This window comes from Hyaena hyaena, unplaced genomic scaffold, assembly GCF_003009895.1.
Source record: "Hyaena hyaena isolate Hyena2069 unplaced genomic scaffold, ASM300989v1 scaffold_9, whole genome shotgun sequence".
NCBI classification, from domain to species: domain Eukaryota; kingdom Metazoa; phylum Chordata; class Mammalia; order Carnivora; family Hyaenidae; genus Hyaena; species Hyaena hyaena.
Genome location: NW_024080641.1, coordinates 2,339,184 through 2,355,585, shown reverse-complemented (window position 1 = coordinate 2,355,585; position 16,402 = coordinate 2,339,184). Strand labels below are relative to the sequence as shown.

General features: G+C 48.4%; 1 protein-coding gene across 1 annotated transcript in view; it reads left to right on the top strand.

The window, feature by feature from the left end:
* Positions 1-16,402, top strand: part of GRIN2D (glutamate ionotropic receptor NMDA type subunit 2D) — a 36,337-nt gene that overhangs the window by 14,764 nt on the left and 5,171 nt on the right. The window contains exon 9 of the mRNA XM_039244796.1: positions 1,053-1,213. Coding sequence (XP_039100727.1) covers positions 1,053-1,213 — 161 coding nt within the window. The remainder of the gene's footprint in view (positions 1-1,052; positions 1,214-16,402) is intronic.

The window sequence follows — 16,402 nt, the reverse complement described above, 5'->3', positions numbered from 1 at the left end:
CAGTGCCTCTCTTAAACTGTGACGAAGGGCTAATCTGTGACCTTTTCCAGTGGAGATCAATGTTTTCGTAAGACACAATGGAAACGAATTAGGAGAAAAGAAACGCAAAATGGAAAAACCAAGACCCGCCACGTTCAAACCCCTTATTTTTATTTAGTTTTCAACAGACCTAAAATTATTCTGTCACGTCGCTCTGAGTGCGTGCCACCTGGCTGGCTCAGTCGGCAGAGCGTGCGACTCTTGATCTCGGGGTCGTGAGTTTGAGCCCCGCGTTGGGTGTGGAGTCTTACTCTCAAAATAAATAAATAAATGAAATCCTCCCCCCCAAAAAAAAATTGCTTTAAGTGCTCCCTCTCACAACGTCCATACTTAACCTTAACCTTATCGCAAATCATGGTTTGTTTGGGGACTGGCTGAGCGCCCTTTGGAGACTAAAGTGGTTAGCTGGGTATGGTGACCTATCAGAAGACTGAGAAATCAGTTCAGTGGACTGCAGCAAGCATTTTTAATTGTTTTCTTAGAATACAAAATATGTTAGCGTCTTTGTTTTGGTCATATAGACACATGACATTGAGGTGACACACACTTATATGGCTGTGTCTGTTGTTAAGAGAGTGAACTCTCTCTGAGCAAACTAGTCCCCATGGCAACTGCCTCCAGTCCCCGATGTGCCAAGCCCTGGGACCTCCCCAGACCCAGCAAGTTAAGGGTTAATGCCTGGCAAGTCAGGGGCCTCTGGGGCCCTTCTCAAACACTGGAGCCAGTGTCTCTTCTGACTGGACCATGCTGGCTGTTAAAAGATTGCAATATTACTCCTGATTATGTGTGCATATCTGTGTGTATCCATATGCATGCATGTGTGTGGATATCTGCAGATGTATCTGCCGGGTTGGAATAGAAAAGGGTCATGGTGAGCAAGTTGGAGAAACACTTGTGGGCTGGGGCGCCTGCCAGACGGCAGGTGTCCCCCCGAACAGAGCATCTGGGTCAAGGATGTCCTTGACCCAGATGGCCCCAGGGGGGCGCCCTAATAACTTCCCATTCTGCCCCAGTTCCAGCGGCCTCAGGAGCAGTACCCGCCCCTGAAGTTTGGGACGGTGCCCAATGGGTCCACGGAGAAGAATATCCGCAGCAACTACCCGGACATGCATAGCTACATGGTGCGCTACAACCAGCCCCGCGTAGAGGAAGCGCTCACTCAGCTCAAGGCAGGGTCAGCGCAGACTCGGGCTGGGGGGTGGGGGGCAGGGGGCTGGGGGCCCTGAGGACGCTCCGAGATAGCAAGGGGCCGGGGGTCGTTCATCAGTCCCAGAGGTCAGCGAGGGGTGGGTCCGCTTGGAGGGCAAAGGTCATTGATGGTGGGAGCAAGCTCCCCCTTCCAGAAGTGGCTCCTTATGATGTTCTCAGAGATCTGGCAGCTATAGATGGTGGGGCCAGACTGCCAGGGTTCAAAGCCTGACTCTCTCTCTTCTTGGCGGTGTGACCTTGGGCAAGTTACTTGACCTCTCTGAGCCTTAGTGTCCTCCTCTGTAAAATGGGGATAACAAGAGAACCCACCCATAAAGTTGTTATTAGAATTATTATAGTTATTATTGGTTAGTATAATAACCAATACTAATCATTATTGGTAACTAATCATTGGTTTGGTTACCACACTACTCATTATTGGTTAATATATTATTTGGTAGCAGGACTGCCTGGGACACTGTGGGTGTTTGCTGCTATTATTATTTTCATTATGATCATTAGGTTTGAACTCACTGGAATCCATACTTGGATGAGTCTTTTGGTTTTTGTTTGTTTTTTGAATATTTTTTTAAACTTCAGTTTCCAAAATCATAGGGATAAAGTTAGATTCAGGCTCCAAAGTACGGACCAAGGTTATATCAAAGCTGAGCCCCAAACTCTCTCCCTGTTCCTCCTTGGTTTCATCAGTCAAAGCGCATATATTTTCTTAGCCCCCGGTCTGTGCCAGGCAGTGAAGAAACAGACCACAGTTCCTGCTTCGGAGGGAGCTTAGGGTCCAGAGATGGGAAATGAACAAGAAACATACAAATGGAAATATCAGGATGATTGTTTCAGAAAGCGATGGTGAGCCAGGGCGTGTCTGAATTGGGATAGATTCACCAGGGTGTTCAGGGCGGGCCTCTCGGAGGAGGTGACTGGAGCAGAGCCCCAAAGGAGGTAAGAGCTAGCCAGGTGGACTTATGGAAGCAGGGCCTTGCAGGCAGAGGAAACAGCTTGTGCAAAGGGCCTGAGACAGGAGTGGCGCTGTGGTTGTAGGGGAGAGAGCTGACCCAGGGAAAGATGAGCCTAAGACTCGAGTGTGGGACCTGAGGCTGAGGTCAGGGCTGAGTTTTCTTCAAAGGGCAGTGAGAAGCCCTGAGGAGCGGAGCATTTAAGCAGGGGAAGGGTGTGATGTGATTTGTTTGTTAACGCCCCTTCTGGCGGCCCTGTGGACGATGGATGGTCGTGCATGAGCGGGACCAGGGTGGAGGCTATCCTGTCCTCTGGATCCCCTTCCCGAAGTCCCACCCTCTGCTCACCCCTCACGCAGCCACTCCTAACTGAATCCTTTTGACTGCTCTGTCTCGATTGAAATTTTTGAAAAGACACCCTCCTATCCGGTTTAAGGAAAATGGCTGGGTAAGCATCGTGAGGCAGGGGAGGCTCTCAGAACCAGTTGCCGAAAGGAAGCCTAGGCTTTGCCAGAATGTGCAAGTCATTCGTTCCCTTTAAAATGTTTCCTCGGTGCCAGGCACTGTCCCTGCACTGGATAACAATGTCAACAAAAAATCAACAACAATAAGGTGTGTGGATCCTTAGGAGTACTCAAATGGACAGAGGTTTCTTTTTCTGTCTCAGTAAGAAGCCCAGGGCTGGTATGATGGTTCAAAGATGCCATCAACCAACCATCCATACCCTTTTCCGTGTATCTGTTCCACCATCCTTGGAGCCTAGACCTTCTTGCTCACTGTGATTGCCTCATGGCCACAATATGGCTGCTGCTGCTCTGTAGCCTTGATCCCAGGCAAGGAGGAAGAGGAAGTGTGAAATCGTGGAGGATTTCCTCCTGGCAAGTCCTTGCCTTTTTATTGGGGGGGAGTATGCCTTTCTGAGGAACTTCTGGCTATTTCAAGACGTGTGTCAGATGGTCGTTCCTAGCCGCAGAGGAAGCTGGGAAATTGAGCGCGTTAGCCTTCCAGCCTCTGTTGTAGACAATGGTCGCAAATGGAGGTGTGCCAGCCAAGCCGTCCCCCAGAGTCCTGCCCTTGCAGAGTTTGTGTTTTGCCTCTGAGCAGCCTCTCTCTTGCACCTTTTCCTTCTCAGGGGCTCTATTTCCTCTCTCTCTCTCGACCCCTCAGGGGTGGGGGTGGGGGCTGTCACAAGATCTCTCGTCTCCATCTTTGCCCGTGTCCGCTCAGTGCTTTCTTTCCCTGCAAACCTCTCTTTTCTGATACTGAGAACGTGGTGAGCACCTTCTCATCAGTCACCTCTTCTCTCTCTCACCTTACCTCTCTTAACTGCTTTAACTGCTGTTCTCTCTGCCCCATTCACCCCCTGCAAAGATCTGCACCCCCTTCTCCTGCACCCTCGCCCCTTGAAGCACCAGAAACTCAAGTTATTTTGGGTAACAGGTTTTTCTTTTTAAATGAGACTTTGGGGGCATGACCTGGTGGCTCAGTCCTTTAAGCGTCAGACTCTTGGTTTCTGCTCAGGCCGTAATTTCAACGGTTTGTAGGTTCAAGCCCCATGTCTTGCTTTGTGCTGACAATGAGGAGCCTGCTTGGGATTCCCTCTCTCTCTCTCTCTCTTTCGCTCCCTGCCCCTCCCCCACTCGCACTTCCTCTCTCTCTCAAAATAAATAAACTTAAAAAATACAAACAGACAGGCTAAACAAGTTCAAGTTCAGAATTTTGCCCAGGAGAGAACCTGACTCCTTGTCCCCCCATGTGAATCTGTTAACTTGCCTTCTGCATCTCCCAATCCTGCCCTCATTCCTTGGCTCCTGGCCCAGCGTCCCTGAAACCGCTTGCATTGTCACCTCTTCTCTGACTGACCCTCCTCTGTCTTGAAAGGTCCTCATGATTACAGTAGGTCCACCCCCATAATCCAGGGTAATCTCCCCACCCCAGGATGCTTCACTTAATCACATCTGCAAGGTCTCTGTCCTAATGTAAGACAGCCATATTCGTGAGTTCCAGGTATTGGGGTGTGGGTATCTTTGGGGGGGAATTCTTTCTACCCGCCCTCCTCATTCTCAGAGCATGATCTCCAATGGAGGTGTGGATTGTGGGAGCGCACAACTCCTTGGCCCCAGGGACCCCTCTGGGAATAGGGGTGGGACGGGGAGAGTCCTCAAAAGCAGGGGGTCCAAAGCAGCACCCCCTTGCCCAAGGTCTGAGGTGAGTGTTGATTTTGGAGAATCATGGGCAGAGGTGTTGGAACATAGAATAGAACAGGGGGAAAAAAAGGTTTTTTGGGGGGCGCCTGGGTGGCTCAGTCGGTTAAGTGTCTGACTTCGGCTCAGGTCATGATCTCACAGTTCATGGGTTCGAGCCCCACATCAGGCTGTGTGCTAACAGCTTAGAGCCTGGAGCCTGCTTCAGATTCTGTGTCTCCCTCTCTCTCTGTCCCTCCCCCCCTCACACAAATAAATAAAAAACATTAAAAAAATTTTTTAAAGTTTTTTTAAATTGTGCATTCATCCAGCCGAAATTCTTCTCTCTGGAGACCAATTTTCCATATCTTCCCATATAATATGGGGGTCCCAGTGTCCCCCAGGGCCTGGGAGTTCCCAACAATATCCTGGGGGTGTTTTTGTTTGTTTGGGTTTTGTTTAAAAAAATGTTTTAAGCGTGTTTATTTATTTTGAGAGAGAGGGAAAGGGTGAACGGGGGAGGGACAGAGGAGAGAGACTCCCAAGCAGGTTTCAAACTGTCATTGCGGAGATCCACGCGGGGCTCGAACCCAGGAACCGTGCGATCATGACCTGAGCCGAAGTCGGACGCTTAACCGGCTGAGCCACCCAGGCGCCCCTTTATTATTTTTTTAAAAAAAAGAGAGAGAGGGAGACAGAATCTGAAGCAGGCTCCAGGCTCTGAGGTGTCAGCACAGAGCCAACATGGGCCTCAAACTCACAAACTGTGAGATCACTGTCTGAGCCAAAGTCGGGCACTTAACCAACTGAGCCACCCAGGCGCCCACCACTAGCCCCTGGGGGTGTTTAACAGCACTGATTTTTAAATTTTTAATGTTTATTTATTTTTGATAGACCGAGAGAGAGCGAGCGAGTGGGTGAGGAGCAGCGAGAGAGGGAGGCACAGAATCTGAAGCAGGCTCCAGGCTCCGAGCTGAGCTCGAACCCACTGACTGCGAGAACATGACCTGAGCCCAAGTTGGCGCTCAACCAACCGAGGCCCCCAGGCACCCCTTAACAGCACTGATTTTACAATCAGATGGTCCTGGATTATAACGAGGGCTCCCCCTTACTTGCTGTGGGCGCTGGGTGGCTCAGTTCTGCTCCTGAGCCTTAATTTCTGCCTTCATAATAAGGAGTCAACAATCCCACCGGGATACAATGCGGCTCTAGGAAATGGAAACATCAGGGGCCAAGAGTCTGTCTTTCTTCTGGTGTTTTCCTCTCGGGGGCCACTGGCTCTCCTCTCGGGCTCTCCGCACCGCTCTCGGCCCCAGCTGTGCCCACGGATACCGTATGGCCCCAGTTTCCGCGCCAGCTTTCGGCTCCAGAGTCCTGAGCCCTGGCGCGCCTCGGTTCAATGCCACATCCCAGCTAGCGAGAACCCCGCTGGGCCCACGGGGAGTCACGTGTCCACGACCGGGCCAATCGGCGGCGGCCAGGGTGGGGCCTGGTCACGTGGTTTCCGGGCTGCCACGCCCCTGCTCCGCACAGGTTCTCAAAGCTGAACCTATGGGAACCTGTTGGCGAACAAAATCTTGTGCTCCTCTCCAGAACGGCCTTCCTCCGCCGGCGAAGCCTGGTGGACTCCTCAGGCCCCTTCCCGGGGCTCCCCCATCTGGAGGGTACCCTCTTTCTCTGTGCCCAGCACGCACCTGTTGCCTTCACATTCCCAAGCCTCTGGAACAAGGTTTTCCCTCCCCCCCAAATGTCTTCAACTTCTCATTGACGGTTTCATTTGCATAACGCTTGCTTGTTGTTAAAAATAACAAGGTAGGGGCGCCTGAGTGGCTCAGTCTATTAAGCGGCGGGCTGACTTCAACATTAGGGCATGATCTCACAGTTCATAGGTTCGAGCCCCGCGTCTGGCTCTGGGCTGATAGCTCGGAGCCTGCTTTGGATTCTGTGTCTCCCTCTCTCTCTGACCCTCCCCCGCTCACACTCTGTGTGTGTCTCTCTCTCAAAAATAAAAATAAATTTTAAATAACAAGGTAAAGGGGTACCTGGGTGGCTCAGTCAGTTCAGGTCACAATCTCATGGTTTGTGAGTTCCAGCCACGAGTCAGGCTCTCTGCTGTCAGCATGGAATCCCCTTCAGATCCTCTGTCTCCCCCTCTCTCCGCCACTCCCCTGTTTTCGAGTGCTCTCTCAAAAATAAACATTTTAAAAAATAATAAGGTAAAAAGAGAAGCGCTCTCTCCTTCCCCTCCTGAACCTTTGTTTATGATTCCAGGAGTTTCTTCCTGTTTTCCCCCCACCCCCCAGAGCAATTTAAAATTTTCTATTACCAGACTCTAAGAAAAAGGGGATATTAATTTTAGTGATGTTTACCCCAGTATCTCCAATATATTATTTCTTTAAAAAAATTTTTTTTAATGTTTTGTTTCAGAGAGAGAGAGAGAGAGAGCGCGTGAGAAGGGGAGGGTCAGAGAGAGAGAGAGACACAGAATCTGAAACAGGCTCCAGGCTCTGAGCTGGCTGTCAGCACAGAGCCTGCCGTGGGGCTCGAACCCACGAACCATGAGATCATGACCTGAGCCGAAGTCGGACGCTTAACCAACTGAGCCGCCCAGGCGCCCCCTCCTCCTTCTCTTACTTGTATTTCTTCCCCCTTCTTTGCTGCTCCCCATAGATGTCCCTGCCCCTTAGGATCGCTAGAACATTGGCTCCAAACTCGCTTCCAAAGAATTCTGCAAATTCCTGTGCTTCTCAGGGTCACTCTGGCTTCAAGCTCCCCTGTGCCGAATTTAATTTGCTTTCTGGAGCATATGACTGGCCCCAGTGTGTCTCTACTCCTCCCTGAATACCCATAAAAGTCCCCCCTTCCCACCGCTGGTCTCAGATCTGTATTGGGCTGTCACCGGAAGTGAGCCTGTCCTGGGGACCCTCTGTCTCCGAATTCGAGCCTGGCTGCAGCTCGACCCTAAAGTTTTCACTGGCTGTTAAAAGATGTAAAAAGAAATGGGTGAAGTTAATCCTGACAATGCATCTTACTTGACCAGGTATATCCAAATTATTGCAACATGGAATCAGTATGGAAATGGTTGAGGCCTTTTACGTAATTCCTCCCCCCGCCCCCAACTCCCCTGCAAGAAGTCGGGTGTGCATTTTACACTCAGCACATCTCAGTTCAGACGCGCCGCATTGAAGCGCTCAGAATAGCCACACGGGCGTGTAGCTACCGTATTGGGCAGCCTGGGCTCCATCACGGAAACGCGAATTTTCCTAGTGAACATTATGAACTGCCCTGGGCTCCATCCCGAGCCGCTTGGGACCTTTTCACTTCCTTACTCACCCCTGAGTATCCGACCCAGCCAGCCAGATGACTCATCTCTCCTTCTTCCCTCTCCTTACCATTCCTCCTCAGCCCCTCCCTCCGGGAAGCCCCCTGGGAATTCCAGAGCCTCACCCTCTGTTCTGCAAATCGGGCGGCCTCCCCGGGCTCTGCCCACCCACCCCTACTTCCCTGGGCTTGAAGCGCTATTCCTCGGAATCAGGGGCATTGCCTTCCTCCTGAACTTCTACAGGTTTGCTGCCTGTTCTCGGTCCACTGAGCAAGAATGCAGTGACTGAGGGGGACCCCGTGTCCAGAATCCACTTGGTTCCTGAGTTTTGGAGAGCAGCTCCATCTCAAACAATGAATCCCATCCCTGACTTCAGACAATGATGGATACCTGTTTTGTTTTTCACCCAAACGTCAGCCACAACCCCCTCAATCGCTTGAGGCTCCATCGTGTGTCTTTTCATAATTCATCTTTTTGCTGTTGTTGAGATATAGCGTGCACATCTTAAGTGTGAAGCTCATTGATTTGTTTGTGTACCACATGCAGATGCGTACATGCTACCACACCCAGATTAGGGTATGGAAAATTTCCAGCCCCCCTCTGTACTACCAGGCCCATCAATTATCATTGCAAATTAACGTTGCCTGGTTTTGGATTATCCCATAAACAAAATCAAACAGTGTATGTAGTAGGTTTGGTGTCTGGTCTGTTTTGCCCAAGATCTATTAGGTGAGTTCACTGGTGTATAGCCCGTTGGGTACAGCCCACTACATGGATATACCAGAATTCATCCATTCTTCTGTTGGGGACCATCTGGATTTTCCCCAGGATTCGGCCATTTTGAATGTTCTATGAACATTCTTTTCTTAAGTTTATTTATCTTGAGAGAGAGAGTGTGTGTGCACAGGAGGGGCAGAGAGATAGGGAGAGAATCCCAAGCAGGCTCCGCACTGTCAGCACAGAGCCTGATGATGCAGGGGCTCGTACTCAGAAACCGTGAAGTCAAGACCTAAGCTGAAACTGCTTAACTGACCAAGCCCCCCAGGCACCCCTCTACTATGCACATTCTTTTTTTTTTTTAATATTTTTATTTATTTCTAGGAGAGAGAGACAGCGTGAGCAGGGGAGGGTCAGAGAGAGAGGAAGACAGACTCTGAAACAGGCTCCAGGCTCTGAGCTGGCAGTCAGCACAGAGCCCGACGCGGGGCACGAACCCACGAACCGCGAGATCATGACCTAAGCGAAAGTCGGACTCCTAACCGACTAAGCCACTCAGGCGCCCCTACTATGCACATTCTTGTAGAAGTCTTTGGGGGGCGTGTACACATCCATTTCCCTTAGGTCAATGCCCATGGGTGTAACTACAGGGTCATAAGGTGTGTGCTTAGCTTTAAAAGATACTTCCAGGGTGCCTGGGTGGCGCAGTTGCTTGAACGTCCGACTTCAGCTCAGGTCATGACCTCACTGTTCGTGGGTTTGAGCCCCGCGTCAGGCTCTGTGCTGACAGCTCGGAGCCTGGAGCCTGCATCAGATTCTGTGTCTCCCTCTCTCTCTCTGTGCCCCTCCCCTGCTTGTGCTCTGTCTCCCTCTTTCTCTCAGAAACAATAAATGAATAAACTTTAGAAATAGATAAATAAATACAAAATAAAAGATAGATGCTTCCCGACATCTGCCAAAGTGATTGGGTCCACCTCCACGCTGGCAGTGCAAAGTTCTCCTGGTCCCACAACCTCGCCAAGGCTTGGATCCCTTCCCATCTCTTCTTCATTTCCCCTAGTGTTTATGATATATCAAGTTCTGCGCTAACTCAGTTCATTCTTAGCCTTCTGGGGCTACTGTAAGTTTGTTGCCTCACAGTTCTGGGGGCTATAAGTCCTCGGGTTCCTTCTCAGGGCAAGGGAAGGAACTCCCTATGGCTTATAGCTGGCGGTCTTTCCTCTGTGTCTTCGCATCGTCTTCCATTTATGTGTCTCCGTTTCCAAATTCCCCCTTTTTGTGAGGACACCTGTTTCATTGGATTAGGGCCCACACTAGGACCTTAGTTTAACTGGATTACCTCTATAAAGACCGTAGTGCCAACCAAAGTAGGAATTCAATATCCAGCTGTTGGGAGAGGCGATTCAACCCATAATAGTTTCTTTTTTTAAACGTTTATTATTTATTTATTTTAAAGTTTACTTATTTTCAGAGAGAGGGAGAGAGCATGAGTGGGGCAGAGAGAGAGGGAGAGAGAATCCCAAGCTGGCTCCATACTGTCAGAGCAGAGCCCAGTGTGGGGCTCCAACTCATGAAGCCTGAGATCATGGCCGGAGCCAAAATCAAGAGCCAGATGCTTAACTGACTGAACCACCCAGGTGTCCCTATTTATTTTTATGAGAGAGAGAGAGAGAGAGAGGGACAAAGGATCCAAAGCAGGCTTGAGCTGACAGCAGCGAGCCTGAGGCAGGGCTCAAACTCAGAAACCGTGAGATCGTGACCTGAGCCAAAGTGGGAGACTCAACCGATCGATCCACGCAGACGCCCCTCAAGCTATAATATTTTAGTGGTGAATATTATTCCCATTTTATAGATGAGGAAATCAAGGCATAGCAAGACCCCACAGCTGCTGAGTGGCCGCGCTCGGATTTGAACCCTGACCATCGGATTCTGAGCCCGGCCCCTCAACCCCTACACTACATTGCCTGAGGTGGGCAGCAAAAATCCCAGAATCCCCCTCGTGCCCCTCCCCAGAAGCCTCTTGGATTCACAAAGAATACTTTGTGTTTCTGACTGTCACCTCTCGCTCTGATTTCCTGCTTCCGCTGAATTTTTTCTCCCCAGTATTCCTTTCTACTCTTTCCCCCCTTTTAGTTCTATTTTTATTGGAGTTATACATCCACATAGTTTAGAGCATCAAAGACAAGATCTTTTTTGTAATGAAAGCCAACAGCATCCCATCTGCCTACCCCTCCATTTCTCCCGCCCCAGAGCAAGCTGCTTTTACCTCATTTATTGTATCATTCTGCTGTTTGTGTCCTTGTCTCAAAATGCCATGTTTGTATGGCTACCTCTTGATTTTTCAATTTTAGGTATTTTCCATTCACTTCTTACTATGGGAGACACATACTCATACTCTTATTCAAATTACTCCAGCCTCCCACACTGTGATTCTGGCTAGATGAATATGCAGTGTTTACATGTTATGACTGTGTAAATGCTCCCACAGCTGCCACAAGTAGTAAACCATGATTACTTTCCTCTCCTACTCAATCCTTTGTTTTTCCTGGAGTTAATAATTGTCTTTCTTTTTTTCCACTTGCTTAGTGGCTGAGTTTTCTTTGTTAATTCAAAATGCTCTGTTAACTATGTGAATCTCTTCTTCACATACTCATTTGCATCAGGTACTCCATTAATTTAATCAATATTGAAGAAGTTCTCCTCGTGGCCTCTGGCCTGCTCCTGCATCCCCATCCCTTCACCTGTCCCCTGGTTTGGATTCTGTCGTATCCTAATTCTCACTCATCCTGGGTTTTTCTCTCTTGTTCTTTTGAGCTTCCTGACAAAAGGCATATAATGTGTGTGTGCATGTGTGTGTGTGTGCGCGCATAAAATCTTAGAGACACTGAATATCGAAAACATCTTTAGTCTTGATAGGCCTTCTGGCTGGGTATAAAATTCTGGGCTAGAGGTCATTTTCCTCTAGAAATTTTTTTAAAAATATTTATTTTTAAGAGAGAGAGAGAGAGAGCGTGCATGTGCACATACACTAATGGGGGAGGGGCAGAAAGCAAAAGGGAGAGAGGATCCAAAGCAGCCTCTGTGCTGACAGCAGAGAGCCCAATGCAGGGCTCGAGTTCACAAACCTTGAGATCAAGACCTGAGCCGAAGTCAGGTACTTAGCTGAGTGAGCCACCCAGGCGCCCTTCCTGTAGAATTTTGAAGGCATCACTCTGTTGTCTCCTAATGTCCAGTGATACTATTAAAAATCCGAAGTCATTCTGATCTGTAAGCCTGTGTGTCACCTGTTTTTCTTTTCCCTGTCCTCCGTGTATTGAAATTTCTCAGTAAAGTGTCTTCATTTGTTTTCATTGCTGGATCTCTCAAATGTATCCTCATGTCATTCATTCTGGGAAACTTTCTTGATTTCTTTCTATTATGATTTCCCCCTTCCCTCCATTTCTCTCTGAAACTCTTATCAATTTGATGCTGGGCTTCCTGAACTCTTTCATCTATTGTCTTATTTTTCCATCTCTTTATTTTTCTTTAAAAAATTTTTTTTTTTTTAGTGTTTTATTTATTTCTGAGAGACAGAGAGAGACAGCGTGAGCAGGGGAGGGTCAGAGAGAGAGACACAGAATCTGTAACAGGCTCCAGGCTCTGAGATGGCTGTCAGCACAGAGCTCGACGCGGGGCTCGAACCCATGAACCGTGAGATCATGACCTGAGCCGAAGTCAGACGTTTAACCGACTGAGCCACCCAGGCGCCCCTCCATCTCTTTATTTTTCTGCTCTACTTCCTGAGACCTTTTCTTAACCTTATCTTCCACTCTTTATTAATCTTTTCGTTTCTGCTAGTATATTTTCAATTCCCAAGAACTTTTTCTTAACTTTATTTATGCTTCTTCATAATCTCTCCACCCAATGTGGGGCTTGAACTCACGACCTCGAGATCAAGAGTCACATGCTCCTCCAACTGAGGCAGACAGGTGCTCGACTAAGAACTCTTTTTTTAAAATCTCTGAATGTTTATAGTATTTTCTAAATTTCATAGTATTATTTATAGTATTCTATTTTATAATATGCTATTCGTGGTTCAGAGTTGTAGTATCTTGTCTTCTTTCTCTGACTATATTGCTAGCTGTTTGGTTGGTTTTTTTTTCGTTGTTTTTTTTTTTTTTACATTTTCTCTCTGAGTAGGGTTGTTGACTATGAACATCACTGTAGGTGATCTGCCTGGACCATTTTTGTCGGGGAATTCCAAATACAGGTATTTTTTTGTATTTTTTCTTAGAGTAGTTGTGTGTATATATATATATGCATACGTATATGTGTCATATACATAGAAACAAGGAAAACAAATACTGAATTATGATCTCCCTTACAAAAAAAAAAAAAACTCTAATGATATGAAAGTTAAAAGACATTCATCCATTCATCCAATAAGTATTTATTTATTTATTAAGTTTATTTTATTTCAAGAGAGAGAGAGCAGGGGAGGGGCAGAGAGAGAGGGAGAGAGAGAATCCCAAGCAGGCTCCATGCTGTCAGGATGTGGGGCTCGATCTCATGACCCGCTAGACCATGACCTGAGCTGAAATAAAAGTCAGATGCTTCACTGACGGAGCCACCCAGGTGCCCCTCCAATAAATATCCATTAAGATGTTTCGCCAAGCACTGGGCTAGGCGCTGAGGGTGCAGCAGTGAACAAATGAAAGTCCTTGCTCTGTTGGACCTTCCATTCTGGTCTGGGAGACAGACACTTATTTGTTCCTTGGGCATCAGTCTCCAATAGCCCTCTCTGCACCAATAGAAATGCCCTGTGGGGCGCCTGGGCCACTCAGCCAGTTGAGCATCCAACTCCTGATTTCAGCTCAGGTCATGATCTGACCCAAGAGCCAACCCTGTGTGGGGCTCCGCACTGGCAGCAAGGGGCCTGCTTGGGAATCTCTCTCCCTCCCTCTTTGCCCTTCCTCTGCTCTCTCTCTCTCAAAATAAATAAATAAACATGTTTTAAAAAGAGAACCTGGGTGGTTCCGTCGATGAAGCATCTACCTCTTGCTTTTAGCTCAGGTCATGATCTCTGCAGTTCGTGAGTTTGAGCCCCGCATTGGGCTCTGTTGTGATGGTGCGGAATCTGCTTGCGATGCTGCCTCCCTCTGTCTTTGTCCCTCCCCACCCACCCATAAATAAATAAATAAATAAATAAATAAATAAAAGGAGAGAGAAATGTTCTAGACTTTTGCAGTCCAATGCGGTAGCCACCAATTCGCGATCATTTCAATGGTGGTTGGTGCGACTAGGGAACTGAATTTTACTTTTATTTTTAAATTTTCTTTTAATGTGTATTTATTTTTGAGAGAGAAAGAGCGAGAGACAGAGCCCAAGTGGGGGAGGGGTGGAGAGACTAGGAGACACGGAATCTGAAGCAGGCTCCAGGCCCTGAGCTGTCAGCACAGAGTCAGATGCGGGCTCGAACTCCCAAACCGCTAGATCATAGCCTGAGCCGCAGTTGGACGCTTAACTGACTGAGTTACCAGGCTCCCCAGGAACTGAATTTTTAGATTTTAATTCAAATTTCAATTCAAATAGCCCTATGGGGCGAGCAGCTACCACCATGGACAGCGCTAGAAAATTCCATTCTTACAGAGAGGTACAAAGGACTTTGGCACTCGCAGCCTCACGCGGTTTTGGCTCCCGTGCCAAATGCAGGCTGAGCCTACCACAGAGGGCAAACAGACAACGTAAGCAGTAGTTTTTATTCCTCTCTGATCAATTAAACTACGTGTGCTACACGCAACCTGATACCTCCCTTGCCAAAATCACACACGGTTGTCGTCTTGCTTTTTCCCCGGAGGAATAGCTCTTGGCATCTCTCCCTTTTTCGTGAGGTCTTACTTCGCAGCTTCGTGCCCAGCCCACGGAACGCCCACTTCGAACCAGCCCGAATTCATTCTTTCTCATTCAGCCACTCTGTTAAGCACCTGTTATGCGCCGGGTGCCGTTCCAGACCCTTGTGGCTACAGCGGTGAACCATCCAGACAAGATCTGTGCCTTCACGGAATTTCAGGCCCAGTGGGAAGAGGGGAACTATAAACTTGATAACCAGGAACATACTATAGTTACAAGGGAATGCGTGCCACCGGCAAAAATACTCCTGGGGGTGTCTGGGACACCTAAGGAGGAGGCTTCCGATTGCAGTATTTAAGAAGGTGCTCGGAAAGGTGACTTTTAAGCAATCACTTGAAGGAAGTGAGGGGAGAAGCCAGGTGGCTATATGGGAGAGGGATGTTCCAGCAGAGGGAACAGCCAGTGCAAAGCTCCTGAGGCAGGAGTGTGCTGGAGTGGTCCAGAAACTTCCTGTTTGACGCCATAGGTCCATGTAATGGGAGGTAACTCCAGTTACTGAGTGAAGTGAGGAGCCAGGGGATTGGAGGGAGCTGAGAAGGGATAGACGCTGACTCAAATGTTAAGATCCCTCTGGTGACGGGGCAGGAATAAACAGGAAAGCAAAGACAGAGGCAGGGAATTTTTATTTTTCCCAAACCTAAGACTAACCAAAGACTGTAGGATATGGCCGACTCTTAGTAGAGGTTTAGTGGGTATGCGGAAGTAGGAGGGGAAGTAAGGGCCTGCGGGGAGGGAGGTAGGCATTATGTTGCATAAAGACTGATGGGGAGCCCAGGGGGCTCAGATGCTAACCATCTGACTTTGGCTCAGGTCACGATCTCACAATTTGTGAGTTCAAGCCCCATATCAGGCTCCATGCTGACCTTGCAGAGCCTGCTTTGGATCCTGTCTCTCTCTCTGCCCCTCCCCCCACTCGTGTTCTCTCTCAAATATGAATAAACATTAAAATAACATTTTTATTTATTTTTTTTTTTTTAAATAAAATTTTTAAAAAGGACGGAGCAAAGGGGGCCCCTGGGTGGCTCAGTCGGTTAAGCCGCCGACTTCAGCTCAGGTCATGATCTTGCATTTTGTGAGGTCAAACCTCGCATGGGGCTCTGCACTGATGTGTGGAGATTGCTTGGGATTCTCTCTCTCTGCCCCTCCCCTGCTCTCACTCTCTCTCTAAATAAATTAATAACTTAAAAAAAAAAAGGACTGAGCAAAGGATTAAAAGTGAAGGCTCCTAGCTCTCCTCTTCCTGAAAGCCCCTCAAATCTCCTAAGGCCATTAGACATCTTGAGTTTAAAAAAAAAATTTTTTTTTTAATGTCTTTATTTTGAGAGACAGAGAGTGAACGGGGGAGGGGCAGAGAGAGAGAGGGAGACAGAATTTGAAACAGTCTCCAGGCTCTGAGCTGTCAGCACAGAGCCCAACGCGGGGCTCGAACCCACGAACCGTGAGATCATGACCGGAGCTGAATTCCGATGCTCAACCAACTAGGCCACCCAGGCGCCCCAGAAACCTTGACTTTTGACTCTTGTCTGCAATGCCTCCCCGGTCTCTCTCCCCATCTCCCCCTCCATACCCCTCCCTTGCTCCCTTCAAGGACCCCTGGCACCTTCCTTACCTTTTATCTTAGTCCTCAAGCCCTCCCATCCCTCCTCTTCAGCCTGACTCTGGAAACCTCCAGTTCTTTCTCCTTAAACCAGGGAAGCAATTTACCTTTTGCCCCCAGGGGCATTTACTAAACAAAGAGAAACCCAGAGAGAAACTGCAGTTTGCCTGCAAGGCAGCAGTGGCCACAGGCAGTTGTGAGATATACACAAATATATGTATGTTTCCTGAGGTCAGCTGGGATCTCCCTGGCTGTTAGAATCCGTAGAAAATTAATTCAAGTCTCATTCTCCAGCCGTGGGATCTTGATCGCCCTCCCCAGATTTCTGCTCATTCCCCAGAGCTTCAAGTTCTTTGCGTCACCAGTTTTTGCTTCAGCTGGAATCTGTTCAGTTTGGGGGGGCGGGATGACCTGCTGTCTGTCTCCCCATTTGGGGCCCGTGGACTAACTCTGCCCTTTTCCTTCATTTCTCTGCATGTACAGAAGTATGTACACA